This window comes from Poromitra crassiceps (assembly GCF_964638095.1).
Source record: "Poromitra crassiceps genome assembly, chromosome: 3".
Classification (NCBI taxonomy): Eukaryota; Metazoa; Chordata; class Actinopteri; order Beryciformes; family Melamphaidae; genus Poromitra; species Poromitra crassiceps.
In genome coordinates this window covers 78597421-78616503 of record NC_139625.1, presented here as the reverse complement: position 1 = coordinate 78616503, position 19083 = coordinate 78597421, and the positions used below count along the sequence as shown (strand labels likewise).

At 43.8% G+C, this 19083-nt stretch overlaps 1 protein-coding gene across 1 annotated transcript in view; it reads right to left on the bottom strand.

Moving 5' to 3' along the window:
* Nucleotides 1-19083, bottom strand: part of LOC310774315 (NGFI-A-binding protein 1-like) — a 30370-nt gene that overhangs the window by 4687 nt on the left and 6600 nt on the right. The window contains exons 2-9 of the mRNA XM_083634364.1: nt 18174-18528; nt 17125-17350; nt 16048-16272; nt 15267-15400; nt 13503-13554; nt 10459-10578; nt 6539-6713; nt 1463-1609 (exon numbers count right to left, since the gene is read on the bottom strand). Of these exons, the coding sequence (XP_083490490.1) occupies nt 1463-1609; nt 6539-6713; nt 10459-10578; nt 13503-13554; nt 15267-15400; nt 16048-16272; nt 17125-17350; nt 18174-18526 (1432 nt within the window). The 5' untranslated portion in view covers nt 18527-18528. The remainder of the gene's footprint in view (nt 1-1462; nt 1610-6538; nt 6714-10458; nt 10579-13502; nt 13555-15266; nt 15401-16047; nt 16273-17124; nt 17351-18173; nt 18529-19083) is intronic.

The following is a 19083-nucleotide window of genomic DNA, read 5'->3' as shown; positions in this document are numbered from 1 at the left end:
ATTTCCTATGTAATGTATGTATGTGTTTTCTGTCACTTTGCTTTCAACCTGCCAAGGGACTCCAGATGGATACTAGCCTTCGAGCTATAATCTGGCATATTTACATGTACTGACTGTACTGTTCATTAATATGCACTGTCCCTTTCTCAAATAAATAAATAATGTAATAACTGCCAAATAATAAAGTAATCAGACTGCCATTCTGATTAAGAGGGAAAAAAAGTGAGTCCTAGTCCTCAAAAACCACCGACAGGCTACTGTGCTCCGCAGCGCAACTGTGAAGCTTTGAATGACTCGGGCTGCCTGAGACCAACAGTCACATGACCAAAAAAACACAGTTAGGGCCTGTGTCCACCTAGCGTCTTTTCATCAGCTCCGGCGTCTATTTTCAATTGTTTCCAATGCGGGGAGAGCGTATGCGAGCGCACACGGACGTGTAGAGAAAGTGCAGAGCGCCCAGCGTCTTTTTTCGGCGTTTTTGTGCGCCGACTCCCAGCGCTTCCAACTGAAAATATTTTAACTTTTCAGAAAGACGCTGGTGTCGGCTGCTCCTTTTCTGGTAACTAATCATATGGAAAAACTATCGCAACAGAGACAGAACGGCTCAATTGTGGGAGCAGATCGGCTAGACACTTAATATTTCTGGTGAGTGTTGTGCTTACTGCTTTTAATAGCGTAGCCTACCTGTGTTGTTAGCTTGCTAGCTGTCAGCTATCAAGCTGAACTAACGTTACTTGCAGACTGCTTCCTTGTATATTGTGCGCTGGGATCAGCGTTCCCCAGCGCACTCCCAGCTTTTAACGTCAGAAAAAGAAGCTAGGTGGACACAGGCCCTTATACTGCACTGCCCTACTTCTAGCCATGACTGTGCTCTTTCCAGCAGTCCAGGAGCCTACAGTGAGTCAAATACATGAGTAATGTGACAGGAGCAAAAACAAAAGTTTATGGTTCAGTGGGTTAGTTAATATAATAATGTATTGCAGTACAGGAAGAAAATACAATTCACAACATTGTAAAAACATCTGAGGATGTTATTACATTATCCAGAAATTTATTACATTATTATTGTATTTTTGACTCATTTAAAGAGTTGTTTTATTACATTTCATTAAGATATCCTATTTGCATCAGTTGCTACAAGCCTTGATTCAACATGGCATGCACTATTTCATATTGTAATCATAACGATCATATCTTCTGAAATACACATGGGGAAACTTTATAAAATAAGAAATAATTAACCCAGCATCACTCAAGTAGTTTAACTAATAATAGCAAATACCAAACTAATACCAAATTGAAACTAACCTCTAAGGCTATAACAGGCATGCAAGGCAATGTGTTACTACAGCTAAAGTGTCTATATCAACAGCATGTGGGAAGTCCAAGTGCCACTGAGCAAGGCAGGGAACCTTCTACCTGCAGGTTTGGCTGAGTGGTTTCTCCACTCTTCTCAACTGACCTGTTGCTGGTGTTTTGGTCTCGTCTGTGTTGTGGTTGTGGTTGTGGTTGTGATGACGCTTCAGCTCATTGGCTAGCTGCTTGCCCAATGGGAGGTCGCCTTCCTGCATGTTCTGACTGACAACCCGCAAGTTGATTGGTCGCTCGTCTGAAAAAAAGACGAACACACAAAGACAGGCACAAAACAAAAACAAAAAAACATTAGTACATGACTGCAAAGTTTAGAGTAACCTACATTTCAACCATAAGCCACATTAAAAATTTTAACGAACGTTTTTCTTAGTTAAAGGTACATTCAGCAATGTTTTTGTGTTAAAATAAGTGTTAAATGGCTCTATATTCTGACAGCAATCACTGAAATAGAGTATTTGGTCAGTGACTTGAAACCCCCAACCCCCATGCATGCAGGGCGGACTTATCTCCGCAACCGTAACTCGTAGAGACTCGGATGGCGGCATTGGATTCGGGGTGAAAAAATACACATAGTCCTTTATAGGCATCGTGATCCGACCTTCCATTTCCCAGAAAATGTCAACTTTTCTCTGATTGGATAAAAATTGGCACCGACTTCAAACTATCCAATCAGAGAACAGATGACATTTTCTGGGAAATGGAAGGTCAGATCGCGATAAAGAACTACCGTATATGTATTTTTCCACCACGAATCCAACGCCGCCATCCCTGGCGGTTGCGGAGATACGTCCGCCCTGCATGCAGGACTACAGGAGAGAGATAGAGGACAGCGGGGGGTTGGAGGTTTCAAGTCACTGACCAGTGATTGCTGTGAGAATATAGAGCCATTGAATGTACCTTTAACCATGACCAAACCATTTCTCGACCCTTCACCAAGGTGTTTTAGATACCACCATAAGAATAACACAAGTTGTTTTATTTGCCTAAACTTTACTATACCTTAACCAAACTTGTGGTTTTAATTGCCTAAAATTTAACCATTAACCAACCTTTGGGATGTAAACCAATAACCCATTCACCGCTCCCAGGATGTTGACAAATGATGAAAAAGGGGTTCCCACTTCCCAGTGTGTTAAAAAGTCCTGACCAAATGTCAGTATTTGAACAGTTGGGAGAAAGAAAGGGGTTCGGAAGAAAGGCAAATGAGGAAGTAGAAGAGGAGAGAGAGAGAGCGCAAGAGAGAAGGGAGAAAATTGTGATACGTGGGGGAGGAGGGAGAGAGAAGTAGACAGAGAGAGAGAGAGAGAGAGAGAGAGATAGGGTGAGACAGAGAGAGAGAGAGAGACGCCCCCCTCCGGGCAACTGGCTGGAGGTAAACAGGCGTGGGCGTGATAATTACAGGTGCATTGTGGGAAGTGTGGGAACAGGATATAATGAGCTGTCGGTCGGGAGTGGGAGGAGGGAGGAGAGGCCCGGAGGAGAGGAAGATCCTGAATAATCATCTTTGCTTCCCCCCTCTCTCTTCTCTCTCTCTTCTCTCTCTCTCTCTCTCTAAGAGGACAAGCTTGAAAAGGGAGATGAGAAGAAGGTGGCATAGTAGCAGCCAGGGCTGGGTGTGGAGAATCAGCACCCATAGGTGCTGTTTCCATCCAGAGGAGCCGAAAACACTGCAGCACACAGACAGATACACCTCCTGTAGGATTCCATACCGTGTCATTTTGTTTTCTGTTAGAAACTAGTGCAGTGCCCGTTCAAAACATGCCTGTTCAAAACGTGTTGATTGCTTGACCATATTTATATATCAATCAATCAATCAATCAAAACTTTATTGACAGACAGTCCATAGACGTCACATACACAATTACAAAAGGACATAAAAAAGCACGTAAGAGCACAATAAAAGAAAAACATTATAAAAGAGAATCGTACCAGAATTTCCACATAATGTCACTGGTATCTCACAGTGCTTAGCCCAGGATCAGTGAGCAACTTAATAATGACATTCTGAGACACATTCAATCGACAGATGAATCTGTACCTCAGATTTCTCAGGAGTGCCTGGAAAGTGGCCACCCCCGCCTTACAGAACAGGGGCCGGTTGCACCAACTGGTCTTACACTGGTCTTAAGCTAAGTTGGTCGTAACTTTACGACCTAACAGCTACGCCGGTTGCACCAAGACGGCTTAAGCCTTATTTTCACTACGACCAGGCGTAACTCCTACGCCTGGTCAGGAGGAGGCGTAGAGCCTGCCTGTAACAGAGATCTCCGCGGAGACCTTTTTGACCGTCATCGTCGTAACACCGCCAGTTCGCCGTCTTTGAAAGCACGACGTTAGATTATAACTAACTAGTTGTGTGGCTTAGCCTTCCAAAATGTTGCCGTTAATTTTTTAGAATGTAATACATAGAATTGGGAACGTTACATTCAATTTCATTCAGACTGTCTTTCTGGCTCAATCGCCGCCATTTTTCCCCCGGAGCGAGGGAGGGTGAGAGGAGGGAGGGTGTTTTACAGTAGCCTAGTGGCTGAGAGAGCGTAGTGGCACAGTGCTCCAAGCAGGTCGCGAGGCACATTTTTTGCAACATCATCCAATCAGGGTGCATTCCCTGGCAATTCACATGGACGCGCATTGCTACGACCAGCATAGTTAAGACCAGCATAGTTAAGACCAGACGTAAGCCGTGTTGGTGCAACAGGCGTAAATCCATGGTCTTAACTAAGACCGACGTAGGAGTTACGACCAGGCATAGTTAAGACCAGTTGGTGCAACCGGCCCCAGGTCACTAGCACTGCTCCACCTGGGCTTCTTCAGCAAGATGCGCATGCAGTCATTATAGGCAACCTGAAGTTTATGGATGCTCGCCTTCTTAAACTTTACCCACAAGGGGGCAGTATAGATAGGGGTACAGTAAGCCCTAAAGAGAGTGAGAGAGTCTTAACATCATCAGAACAGGAGTGGAATTTCCTGACCAGCATGTTAGCCTGACTGTATAACATACGTCGCTGTCTATACATATCATCATCATCACCCATATGGTCAGTGATGAAGTGGCCCAGGTATTTAGTTTTATCACAGACACATAGAGCATGCTCAGACAAGTGAAAAACAGGAAAAGCAAGATCCCTGTCCTCTTTCGTTCTACAGATCATAACAACACTCTTCTTAGCATTGTATTTAACATCAAATTGGACCCCGGATTCAGAACAGATATTCAGCAGTTGTTGAAACCCAGCGCTGCTGGGGGAGAAGATCACCAGGTCATCTGCATACATAAGATGGTTATCCAAGGCGTTACCTATCATACATCCTGTTCTGCAGCCTCCATGTATAAATTGAAAAGAGCGAGCAGGGGAGAGTAGCCATCCCTGCCGTACCCCATTACCCACACCATTTTACCTGCATACTCTGGTTGGCATACCAGTATGCCAGGATGCGTATTATGCTGCCAGGCACACCACTTTGACTCAATTTTAAAAACAGCTTATGATGATTGACTCGATCAAAAGCCTTAGATGCATCAATAAAACCAACTAAAACAGAGGAGTTCTGCCTTTTATAGGCTTCGACAACCTCCTTCAATGCATAGATACATAAATCAGTGCTATGCTTGGCCTTGAAGCCAAATTGGTTATCAGAGGTAGAAATAAACAAACTTAAATGATCTAATAAAACCATTTCTAAGACTTTGGAAATCACACTGGCTAGGGTGATAGGCCTGTAGTTTTTCTAGGCTCCCAACTTTACCAGTCTTATCCTTGATAACAGGCACCAGAGTGACTGACAACATAGATGCTGGCAGAAAACCATGGGTCATAAAGCCATTAAAACACATGGCAAGAAGAGCTGCAGCCTTGGGGCTCGCTAACTTCAGGTGCTCTGCAGATACGTGATCCAAACCACATGCTTTGCCATCAGCAAGTTGTAGGACAGCCTGGTACACCTCCCTAGCTGTGACAGATACCATATGCCCACTTGCAATGGTATATATTTAAACTAGGGCTGTCAATCGATTAAAATATTTAATCGCGATTAATCGCATGATTGTCCAGTTAATCGCGATTAATCGCATTTATTTTTTATTTTTTATCTGTTCTAAATCTACCTTAAACCGAGGTACGTAAACCTGGGAGCTTTGTGCAAAGATGCACTGTTGTATTAATATGGGTAGTAGCTATTATCATTAGTATGGGTAAGTATTTGGCCATTGGTATTGTTATTATTGCTACTAGTTACTGGGAATACACATCTCTCAGGCTGCACTGTGTGAAGTTAACCATGCTATCCTCTACATCTCTCGAGCCACAGTGTGTGCAGACAGGAGCAGCTGCGTGCCAGCTCTCTCCCCCCCCCTCTCTCTTTCTCTCTCCCTCTCTCTCCCGCTCTCCGTCGGTCTCTCTCTGGTCTGATCGCCCTCCCTCTCTCTTTCTCACTGTCTGTCTGTCTGTCTCGCTCGCTTTCTCTGCCTCTCTCTCTCCCTCTCTGTCTCCATCTCTCTCTCCCCCCCCCCCCCCCCACGCTCTTCGTCTGTCTCTCTCTATCTGTCTCTGTCACGGTCTGATCACGCTGACGTGCTCCCTCTCTCTCTCTCACCCAAAATGCGGGACATCTTGCTGAACTTGCCATTATACCCATTTTCTTCCTCCTTTTCTGATCACGGAGGTTTGTTTCTGCTTGTAATCAACGTTACTGCTTCCTGATTTCCCAAACTATGGGGCGGACCAAGGCTCAAAAAATAGTGGCGTTAAAAAAAAAAAAAAAAAAATTCTCTAACCTCTGGGGGCAGCCTCGTTTCAATGCTGTGTAACAGGAACTTGAGGGGTTCCGCCGGCAGTGGAAGAAAATCCATTTCCGCTCCCTGCAAACTCTGCCATTGGCTCCAACTGACCGGCTCTGACCATTTATGGATTTCCTTTCCGCTCCCTGCATGTCGCTCTCAAATCCCTCCGTTGCTATGAAGCAACAACAACAACTATAGCTCGTTGCTAGTAGCAAGTAGCAACTTGCTACACGCTGAAAATGGTAAGTTTGACTACACACCGGTCACGTTCACTTCATTTTGATCGGGTAAAGCGCAGCATGCGAGCCTGCACCCTCCGACAGATTTTCGATGAAAGTCGAAAGTCTGTCTCGAGAGATTAGACCTAAGTCGACTCGGCCCTACCGTGGTTGTCTCTGCTGGCGTCTGTGGTGGAGGCTCCATTGGCGCCCCCCTGTGTGTCATTGAGGTACTTCAGGGCGGCGGGGGGGATCCTCCAGTCCAGAGCCTGGAGCCGCTCCTGCACCGCAGCATCCTGAAGGATCTCCATCTGCCGTGCCAGCAGACGCTCCAGCTGCATCTGCAACACCAAGTCCAGGCAAAGCTGATTTGTATAGATGGTTTTCATGGAATTGTGTTGCTATGGGAACCATTTGAAACCTAGCTTATTTCCTGTCCGCTATTGTATTTGCAAACAATGCAACAGGAAGTAAGCTAGGGGCAATTTAGACTGTTTATGTTGTTAAGTTAAAACCGTCTATAGCAATCATTTTATAAAAGCAATAAGCCCTGTGAGGCTGTGGTTTAGAGTGATTTTACAACTGCTCAAAAAAATAACCCCTACTGTAACAGTTAACGAATGTGTCTTGTAATCATTTACTAATAGTGTTCATGTTAAAGGGATACACCAACATTTTTGGGAGATTCGCCTATTTACCATATAATTGGCGACAGTAAATGGATAATGTGGATGTCTATATCGTCACTGTGCGAGCCCTACTAAGAGCGGTGCGCAGCCCTCGCTGCTACTTACCTAGTGCTACAATAGTAGTGAACGGTACAGCTGCCTACTCCCATTCAGTCGCCCAAAATACACATTGCAACAGTGGCAGAAACACTCGGAAACACAACCTTTTCCGAAGTAAATCCAGACACATGCGCGCATGCGCCTGTGTACAGCGCCTCATGGCAAACGAGGAAGTAACTTCAGTGTCTCTTGGTTAGTTTGGTTAATCTTTGCTAGATCTCGGTGTGTGGATTTACTTCGAATATGACCGTTTCCAGTAACTCAGATTCAGATTCATTTATTTAAAGAATGGGACTTTACACATTAATGAACAGTACAGCCGTACAGTAAATATGCCAGGTTGTAGCCCAAGGGCTAGTTTCCACCTGTAGTCCCATGGCAGGTTGATGTAATCATGAAAGCGAAAGAAAAATTAATAATACAACAAAGATTAAAAGTACAGAAAGTTAGTAAAACCAAAAATGATTAAAACACACAATTAATAGTACCAAAAAAAATTAATAGTATAAAAGGTTAGTGAAACCTAAAATAAATAAAATAAATAAAACACACAGAGCATGCTGCAAAACATGGCAAATGATCTGTTAAGTATGTTAATTGTGATCACATTGTTGGTTTGATCTGAGCCATATTTTCAACTGGCCTTTGAAGGTGGCGAGACTCGGGCATTCTCTAATCGAGGGAGGTAGATTATTCCAGAGAGTGCTTCCCATGAAGGATAGGGTCTTCTGACTAAAGGAAGTTTTTCTAAAGGGGACCTCACAGACCTTGTTCGTAATGGCCCGGGTGACACGGGTCGAGCACGATATTTGATAAAGTCAGCAAGAGGAGGCGGCGCCAGTCCATGTAGAACTTTGTATATTAGACAGGCAGAGGTGAAATTTCTAAAGTTCTCAAAACTTAGCATGCCATATTTACGTATGACATGGCAGTGGTGATGAGAAAAGGGTTTTTTATCTAGTATTTTCAGGGCTTTTTTATAAAGTAGTTCGGCTGGTTTGAGGATGGTTACTCCTGTCAGCGACCAGCTAGTTATACAATAATTCAGATGCGAAAGGATCATTGAGTGTAAAAATAAAAACGCAGCGTCTGTGGACAGACAGCTCCTTATTTGTCTGAAATTATACAGGTGGAATTTAATTTTTTTGGAGATCATTTTAATGTGATTGCTGAACGTTAAATTGGAGTCCAGCATCACGCCTAAGTATTTAAACTCGTTAACTACTGATAATTCCTCTGACCCCAGGAAAACATTGGAGCGCGAAGGTGCAATGTTTTTTTTAGAAAAGAACATACAAACAGTTTTTTTTGCATTCAGCACGAGACAAGATTTAGTTAGCCATGCCTGAATATGAGAGAGAGCTGAAGATAGGACACGTGCCGCCGCCACTGGGTTTTTAGCCCTTGTGAAAATAACTGTGTCGTCAGCATAAAGCTGGACATCTACATTAAAACAGTAATCTGGAAGATCATTAATGTACAGGGAAAAGAAAATTGGGCCCAAAATTGACCCTTGGGGGACCCCTACTGGACAGCTCAGGTAAGGGGAGCTGACACCGCCAACCACAGTGCACTGCTCCCGGTGAGACAAATATGATTCGACCCATTTAATGGCCTCAGCAGAAAAATTGAAGCTGGACAATTTAGAGAGGAGCACACTATGGATTATTATTTCATGGCGTGGTGAGTACACAAATCACAACATGTACATGTGAGTGTTTCTGGCGCTGTTGCAATGTGTATTTTGGGCGACTGAATGGGAGTATGCAGCTGCACCATTCACTACTATTGCAGCGCTAGCTAAGTAGCAGCGAGGGCTGTACTGCTCTTTGTAGGGAATGCACATTGACGATAAAGGCATCCACATTATCCATTAATGTCGGCAATATGGCAAATCTCCCAAAATGTTGGCGTATCCCTTTAACTATGGTTTAATTTATACATGCTTTAATAGTTAGGATTAGGGTTAGGTAACCTGTTAGGACTAATTCCTGTAGCACTCTAATAATAATTTATCAATCAATACCTTATGAACACCATTAGTAAATTATTACTAATCACATTAGTTATGTTAAGTTATGTTAAGGGTTAGTTAATGCATTTTAAGCATTACAATTAATATACCCTTATTATAAAATGTGAACAATTACATTGAAATAACAAGTGCAGCTGCAGCCACAGATACAGATATCAACATACATAGGAAGAGGCACACACATGCGGCACACACACACACACACACACGCACGCACGCGCACACACACACACACACACACACACACACACACACACACACACACACAGATTGAATTGAATGTGAGCCTGTGTGTGAGTGGGTGTGGTTAATGAGTTATCATAAAAAGCTCTCCTCCTACATGGCGGTGCTAATGAGGAACGAGCCACGGCCACAGCAAACAACATGGATGCCAAGAAAGAACATGACTGGATCACACTGGATCAAACCGGATCAAACTAGATCAAACTGATCCCTGTCTGCAGCACGCCAGTTCAACTGGAAACATCTGCTGACATGCAAATCTGTCGGCACCCCGCAGCATGTCTGTCAGCAATATAGCGAGAGTCCTTTCAACACAATGCATTCTGGGCATTTTAGTACGGCAAAGATATCGTAACTTTTTTGAAATGTTACAAATGAGGAATTTGACTTAGTGCAATATTCCTTTGTACCTATTTGACTCTGCATTGAGAGTTTTGTGTTTAATAATGCCATTTTGTTTCCGCTTGTATTTTTTGTTATATTGTATTATATGTTTCAGGCATTTCAGGTGAGGTTTTGTATTAAGCCTTTGTGGGTTTGTTTTACCTTACCTGTCCTATATACTTTTTCTTAATTACCTCCACCAAGGAGGTGATGTATTCTATGCCATTGGTTGGTTTGTCTGTCAGAAGGATTACGGAAAAACTACTGGGCTGCTTTTCATGAAACTTGGAGGAAGGGTGTAGCATGGACCAAGGAAGAACCCATTACATTTTGGAGCAGATACAGATCTGACTCACTAATAAGAGCATAACCTATTGGCCTTGTTTGTTGGCCTTGGCGGCAGTTTGTGCTCTCCGAGTGCCTTCTAGTTTTAACTGCGTTTTCACTTCCGCCTTGAATATACTAAACATGTGAACACTTCCAAGTTGTTGCAACGAGACATAATCTCGTTCGTCCACTTCTTATGATATGATGTTAATGCAACATCAGAAGGTTTTCTGGATCCTTTCTGCTAATAGTTCATACCACTGTGAGAGTATTACGGGGGGAGATTCCTAGCTGATATGAGAGATCTACCTGGAGGTTTCGCCCGACTGTCTCCTCTCCTTTGGACTTGGCGCAGGCCAGTTGCTCCCTCAGCATCTCCTGCCGCATGTGGATGGCCTGCAGTGCCTCCTGGATGTCAAAGAAGTTCTCCTGAAGGTGTGGAGGGGAGAGAGAGACATGCTTACATCTTACACCTCTTTCTCTACAACTAAAACAGTACATACACAAGCGACGGCCAATATTTTGGGCTTTCTGGGGTTGGGCGGACATCGGGGCCAAGACTTCCTCTTCAGGCATTGTTTAGAGTCCGATTTGTAACTTGAGATGCGAGAATGGAGTTGGAGTTGATAGACCGATACTTTTTCTAAGTGTTTTAGGTCCACATGACATTTTGGCTAATCTCTATAAACAGATAACTGCATATGAGATGTTGGCTCTCAACTCCATTCTCAACTCGCCTTCTTGTTTTAATGTATTTTAACTGGATTATCATCATCACTTTTATTTTTAAACCTGTTTATTTATATAATTAATATAACATTCATATCATTGTATTATTGTTATTATTATTATTATTATTGTTGTTGTTGTTATTTGCAGTAATACTATTATTATTAAACCTTTTTCTTCTTCTTTTTGGGTCCTTGATCTGATTAAATCGAAAAAGTGGGAATTTCTCTATATCAACGCTCAACTGTATTTGGGTGGAATTCCCCTTTAGAAGTGCAGAGTAGTGTTTGTGAGCAGGTGTTCATGCGTATCTGAGCTGAAGTCCCAGCAGAGTTCAGAGCCACATGTGTTTTCCATCAGTCCTCTACGAGCAGAGAGGAGCCTTTCAGCTTCAAGACAAGCTGCCATCAGCCAAGAGTTCCTGTCAAGAGATTCACACTGAGCTGGCTTTGTCTCTGCTCAAGGCTGTCCTGTTGTTCCTGCTGCTCCACTCACTTTAAAAACCTCAAGAACAGCTTCATCTGTGAAGGTTTATCTGCACATTTTAGGTGTTAGAACAGCTTCATCTGTGAAGGTTCTATCTGCACATTTGAGATGTTATTAAACGTATCCAAGTTCCAGAGAATAGAAACAACATAATATGCTTCAGTTCCTGGTTCACCAATATGACAACCATCCAAAACTTAGTTGTTAGTTTTATTTATTTGCGCATAAAAAAACAACAACAGAAAACAGAAATAGACAAAAGGAAAACAACAGAATAATGTGCCATTAGAGACAGGAAACCCTAAGTGGGCTTGTTCTTATCCTCTACCTCAGAAATTAAACCATTAATAATAATCCAGACAAAGACAAGACAGTAATAAATGAAATGCTACCTTATTAGAGGCTGTGTCCATAGAAAACTTTGTTCTTTTTCTGTTCATGGCGGAACGATTTGGATATCAAAAATATGAATGACCAGAGCGCTTCCAAAGTGCCCATTGTGCTAGTGGCATTCTGTTCCTGTCATGAGACCTTAAATCTTTCAATATATTCAAGTAAGCCGAATATCTGACTCAAGAACTCTTACTTTATTTTATTCTGTATCACAAGGGTAAATAGCAAGCTAACATCAACCCAACAAGAAAATACAATTAATAATTATCACCGGAAACCCACAAAAAGCAGATATATCGCTCCAGGCTTTGCTTTAAGATATTTTTTGTCCCGCCTCTTCCTCAAAAAAGTGACTGAGCAGTGCTGTTTATTTGAGGACACGGCACCTTACACCTTAGCAACATAGCAGATATATCCCCAATGACCCTTGTTTGTGTGCTGTGATTGGCTAGTTATGTTCTAGCTAGTCTCTCCCCAGACTGAAATATTACATTGAATTTTTGCGCTCCGCATCGTATACTATATAATAGAGTCTGTGCTACTTCACAGCCCCAGCTGCTGTTTTGAGGGCGGGTCTAGGGGGGGCTCAAAATTTAATGATCAACAGGCCATAGCACCAATGAGAGAGTGGTTTGTTTTCAAAAGACAACAGTGTCAGGTTAGATGGACGCGCCTGATTGCTAAAGTCGTTACTGATTGGTGCCCCCAGGATTTTGGGGAACCAATCACTGGCCAGGAGTCCGACAGCACTTTGAAGCTAAAAGTGACCCAGACCCAGAGACAGAGCTGCAGCAGTAACCTAGTGTATCAGACCCAGAGAGAGAGATCTGCAGCAGTAACATAGTGTATGAGACCCAGAGATGGATCTGCAGCAGTAACGTAGTGTATCAGACCCAGAGACAGATCTGCAGCAGTAACGTAGTGTATCAGACCCAGAGACAGATCTGCAGCAGTAACCTAGTGTATCAGACCCAGAGACAGATCTGCAGCAGTAACGTAGTGTATCAGACCCAGAGACAGATCTGCAGCAGTAACGTAGTGTATCAGACCCAGAGACAGATCTGCAGCAGTAACGTAGTGTATCAGACCCAGAGACAGATCTGCAGCAGTAACGTAGTGTATCAGACCCAGAGACAGATCTGCAGCAGTAACGCAGTGTATCAGACCCAGAGAGAGATCTGCAGCAGTAACGTAGTGTATCAGACCCAGAGACAGATCTGCAGCAGTAACGTAGTGTATCAAGGTAAGAACTCTCATGGGTCTGGCGTTGAGACTATGTCCTAGCTAACCCTGATTGATTGTTTTTTTGTCAGACCTACAACCAAAATGGTCATGAAAATTGCTTACTGCAGTTTTAGTAGATGGAATTTGTTCCTGGACAAATTTGTATGTCGTTGTTCATCAAAACACAATATTTTTTCCACTACCCCCCTTTTTTTTACCTGCATAAAGCAGCCACCTGTTTTCTGTAAATAGTTTCTGCCAAACTCCAAGAGGTGTATTCCATCATCCATAAATCATGTTATAATATATGATCTAACCCAACTGGAGTGAAAACGCAACACTGCATCACGGTTCTCTGACAAAAACCATGCAAGAGAAGAATGCTGATTTTCTCATGGACCACCATGGATTTTGAAACACTCTGCACATGAATGACCATGGAAATATTTAATTTAAGTTAAAAAAAAAATCGCAATTGCATGTTTTTAATCTGACTGTAGTATTATTTGACCAGGGCTTACCTCTGTTTTAATCCGTTTGGGGGACGGTTCGTCTCTGTCTCCACAGCGAGACCTGGGCAGAGAAACACAGAGCAACACACACAGTTCATATCATATATTTGTATAACCAAATATATTTTTGTATTTAGTAATATGCTAGAACGAAAAGTTTCCTTCCAAAATGCTTCATATTCATACTTTTGTAAAAAATAAAAATAAATCTTATGTGATGCTCAATGTTGAATGTTACAAACCAGATATTATAAATTGTCACATTCTGGGCTAGCAACTGTAGTAATTTCATTTTTATTTTTTTGTTTTATTTTCATGCCTGCAATTATATTGTCAGCAGGTGTCACATTTTGGTGTTTGTACTTGCTGGTGTGGTAGGTATATTAGATGGTGTTTGTACTTGCTGGTGTGGTAGGTATATTAGATGGTGTTCGTACTTGCTGGTGTGGTAGGTATATTAGATGGTGTTTGTACTTGCTGGTGTGGTAGGTATGTTGGTACTTGCTGGTGTGGTAGGTATATTAGATGGTGTTCATACTTGCTGGTGTGGTAGGTATATTAGATGGTGTTTGTACTTGCTGGTGTGGTAGGTATATTAGATGGTGTCCGTACTTGCTGGTGTGGTAGGTATATTAGATGGTGTTTGTACTTGCTGGTGTGGTAGGTATATTAGATGGTGTTCATACTTGCTGGTGTGGTAGGTATATTAGATAGTGTTTGTACTTGCTGGTGTGGTAGGTATATTATATGGTGTTTGTACTTGCTGGTGTGGTAGGCATATTAGATGGTGTTTGTACTTGCTGGTGTGGTAGGTATATTAGATGGTGTTGGTACTTGCTGGTGTGGTAGGTATATTAGATGGTGTTCATACTTGCTGGTGTGGTAGGTATATTAGATGGTGTTCGTACTTGCTGGTGTGGTAGGTATATTAGATGGTGTTCATACTTGCTGGTGCGGTAGGTATATTAGATGGTGTTTGTACTTGCTGGTGCGGTAGGTATATTAGATGGTGTTCATACTTGCTGGTGTGGTAGGTATATTAGATGGTGTTCATACTTGCTGGTGCCGTAGGTATATTAGATGGTGTTTGTACTTGCTGGTGCGGTAGGTATATTAGATGGTGTTCGTACTTGCTGGTGTGGTAGGTATATTAGATGGTGTTTGTACTTGCTGGTGTGGTAGGTATATTAGATGGTGTTTGTACTTGCTGGTGCGGTAGGTATATTAGATGGTGTTCATACTTGCTGGTGTGGTAGGTATATTAGATGGTGTTCATACTTGCTGGTGTGGTAGGTATATTAGATGGTGTTTGTACTTGCTGGTGTGGTAGGTATATTAGATGGTGTTGGTACTTGCTGGTATGGTAGGTATATTAGATGGTGTTCATACTTGCTGGTGTGGTAGGTACCGGTATATTAGATGGTGTTCATACTTGCTGCTGGTGTGGTAGGTATATTAGATGGTGTTTGTACTTGCTGGTGTGGTAGGTATATTAGATGGTGTTTGTACTTGCTGGTGTGGTAGGTATATTAGATGGTGTTCGTACTTGCTGGTGTGGTAGGTATATTAGATGGTGTTTGTACTTGCTGGTGCGGTAGGTATATTACCGTAGATGGTGTTTGTACTTGCTGGTGCAGTAGGTATATTAGATGGTGTTTGTACTTGCTGGTGTGGTAGGTATATTAGATGGTGTTCATACTTGCTGGTGTGGTAGGTATATTAGATGGTGTTCATACTTGCTGGTGCGGTAGGTATATTAGATGGTGTACGTACTTGCTGGTGCGGTAGGTATATTTGTAGGTGACCTCTCTGGAGATCTGACGGGCGAGTCCAAAAAGCTCGTCTCGCCGGGTCAGAAGAGCCATGTCCCTCATACACAGCTGGGCTGCAGCCTCGTTCACCGTCAGCTACACAGACAGTCAGACAGACAGGCAGGAAGACAGACAGCACACAGACACAGAGACAGGCAGGCAGGCATACAGGCAGGCAGACAGACAGACAGACAGACAGACAGACAGACAGACAGACAGACAGACAGACAGACAGACAGACAGACAGACAGACAGACAGACAGACAGACAGTTTGTTTTACTATGTACTTTAGGTTAGGTTAGGCTGTAGAATAGCTAGAGTTTGTCTTGCTAAAACCTGCTCTTGCCACCTTGTGTTTTTTGCTATGCTTGTATTTTATAAGTTGTTCAGAGACATGTTTGTGATTTAGGGCGATAAACAATCTTTAACTTTAACTTGATCCTGTTGGCTGGAAAGATTTTACAGTTTGTTGAGTTCACAGGGTTACAGTTTAAATATTCACTACAGGAGTGTAAGTAGCCTACAAGGTGTGTAAAATTGGAGCTATGCACATTATCAGATTTAAATAGCAGGTGTGCAAATGTGCATTTTCCGCTCTCCACATTATCAGAGGAGATTTGGGGTAAAATGTATGATGAATGAGTGATAACAACAAAACTAATATTACGATAATCATATGAAAACATTTCAATATCATGTTAAATAATATGCCTAAATAAAACAGATTTGTATAGCCACCAACCTCGTGCAGCGTCAGGTGTTTGCCGTCGCGTCTCTTGGAGTCGAAGCGGCCGTAGATGGCGCTGTATTTGCGGATCTCATCCTCTCTGCGCGGCTCGTCCTGGCTCATGTCGAAGATGTGTCCGATCATCTTGGCCAGCTTCTTGTTGCTCTTCAACTGCTCCTTCACCTCGGCCGGGTCGGCCTTGGGAAGGCCCGGCGCCATCCGCTCCACACACTCCAGCACCTGGAGGACAAACATCACATTTCACCCTTGTGGAATGAGCCAAGGTCCAACAGTCTCCTGTGAACTGCTTTATTCTACAGTACATGTGCATGCGTCAGTTTTTAGACAAGTGACAATGGACAATTGGAAACTCCATGTTTTATACACTGATCAAAACAAGTCGTCATAGTTCATCCCACATACTCAACTTGCAGATTCAAACCTCTAACTTTTACCTTGTTCGGACACAATGGACAGATAGAACATGTTGGAATCATGCATTATTCCAACATATGCATATATGCATGTACATAGCATGCTATTTCTAATCTTGTAATGTATACAGTATATACCTGCCAACACTCACGATTTCCGCGGGAGTGTCCCTAATTTTAACCCTTTCTCCTGCTGTGCTCCGGAGTGGTGAGTGAAGTATCTGGTGTCATATGAAACTAGAAGACCTAACGCATCCATTCTTACCAACCATGTCATGCTAGCTTGTTGGGAAGGGGGCTAAATAATGCTCCAAACTTAGGCAAAATTTTGGCGAGGAGAAAAGTATTTTCAAAGGGGTCCCTTGACCTCTCAACTCATATCTGAATGAAAATGGGTTCTATGCGTAAGCTACCTACGAGACCCCCCTTTAGAGATAGGGTAGCATGAGCATTTATGAGCTGTGATGGACCTGACAGCTCTGATGAAGGGGGGGGTACCCAGAAAACCTCCCTCTTCTTCACAGCCTAATGTTGGCAGGTATGACAGTACAAGTCCTGTGCTCTGCTAGGTGACTTCATCTTTGGTATGCCAGACAGAGAGAAAAACACTCTTTTCTGCAGGGCAGAGAGGTTTCTACATGTTTGATTTCTCACACACCGACTGGACTGCAGCGGCGTCCAGTGCCTCCAGCCCGTCGCGGGGTGAGGAGGGCGAGCCCAGGTCCGACGGCGACAGGCTCTGCTCGCTGTCGTTGCTGTGGCCTGACCAGAAGCGTGCCTCGCTGCCCCCCTGCAGGGGCGACCCCCCCGACAATTTGTCCCGCGCCACCTCCAGCTTCCCAGGGTCCGAGCAGGCAGCGGCCACCGCTTTGGGCATCTTGACGCTGCCAGGGTAACAAGGGTATCATCGTTAACGAAAACGAACGAAGTAACAAAAACTAGGTGTGAATAAAACATTTATGAACACAAAAACAAGGCTTTACAAAAAAAAAGATAACTAACTGAAACTGTATTGTGTTAAAGCTGACTAAAATAAACCAAAATAGAGAAAATGTCTTTAGTTTTGGTCCTTGTCAGTTTATTTCCTACATAAGCCTACAGTACTATTGACGCAAACACACTGACTGGCACATCTTTTATAGTTGTCTTTAATGGCCACTTTATGCCCACGGTGCAGTGGTGTAGCCATTCAGCATTATGGTAGCACGCCCACGCCCACGCCCACAACCCACATCCCCCTAGCCACTCCCCTAGCCACCCCTCGAATTCTGACTCTTTACCACCTGCCTATCCCTAGCTATGGCCCCTTTTCCCTCGCACCCCACTTCCTTGCCCCCCTCCCATGACCCATATCCCCCTAGCCACTAACCCTACCCACCCCTTCAACCATGACTCTTTATGACCTCCCTATCCCTAGCTACGGCCTCTAATCCCTAGCCTCACTAAAGGTCCATGAGTGAGTGAGTGAGTGAGTGAGTGAGTGAGTGAGTGAGTGAGTGAGTGAGTGAGTGAGAGAGTGAGTGAGTGAGTGAGTGAGTGAGTGAGTGAGTGAGTGACTGGGTGTCCTGACTTTGCCATCTTCTGACTCCGGCGAGCCTGCTGGCCAGCACCGCGGGAAAAACAAATGAAAACTAAACAGAAATTGAAAACAAAAAGTCAAAACGAAATTTAAAAAACTAAAAACTAAAAATGCAAAGACATAATAACCTTGCGGCGTTGGCGCGGTCCTGGGCGGTGAGCATTGTGGGCGAGCCCTCAGGGGGCAGCTTGTAGACGGGGATGCTGCAGACAGGCAGGGAGGTGAGGGGCTGGTTGAACAGAGCTGGGTTGGTGACCCAGTCGCGTAGCGCCTTCTGCAGGCGCCGCACGTGCAGCGGCTTGCTGGCCATGCCCACCAGAGCCATGATCTCCAGGAACTCCTCCTCCCCGGCCTCACACAGCTGCTGAACGTCATCGCCGCCCTGCTGGATGAAGGCCTCGTAGTAATAGAGCAGGTTGGCCCGCTGCAGGATCCGGTACAGCTGCAGCTCGCCCAGGGTTCTCGGCAACACCGCCGCCATGCCTGCAAGAGGACAGCACAACAACAACACCATGGATTTAACACCGCCGCCATGCCTGCAAGAGGACAGCACAACAACAACACCATGGATTTATAGCAGATGTGAAGGAAAACATATTGGAAAGGGGCTGATGTTCTGTTTAAAGCAGTGGTTCTCAAACTTTTTCACATCAAGGACCCCTAAACTGACCCGAATTAGTCCACGGACCCCCATTTGATAAGATTTTTACCCCAGGGTCCCCCATCTGAAAAGATTTTTGCTTTTAGATTACAGAAGTACTGTATATGAAAGCCATGACCAAAACAGTAATCCATTCTGTCATTGTGTCACTTATGGATGGAGTTACACTGAAAATAAATGATTCCCCTTTTTGCTGGGGACCCCCTGGAACCCCCTCAAGGACCTGGGGACCACTTGTTTATAGGACCAGTGTAGTGTGTAGGGTTTAGTGACATCTAGCAGCGAGGTTGCAGATCGCAACCAACTGAATACCCATCTGTGTAGGAGAACCTATGGCAGAGATGCTCACACAGACAGACATGCTTTTTGCAAGTCAA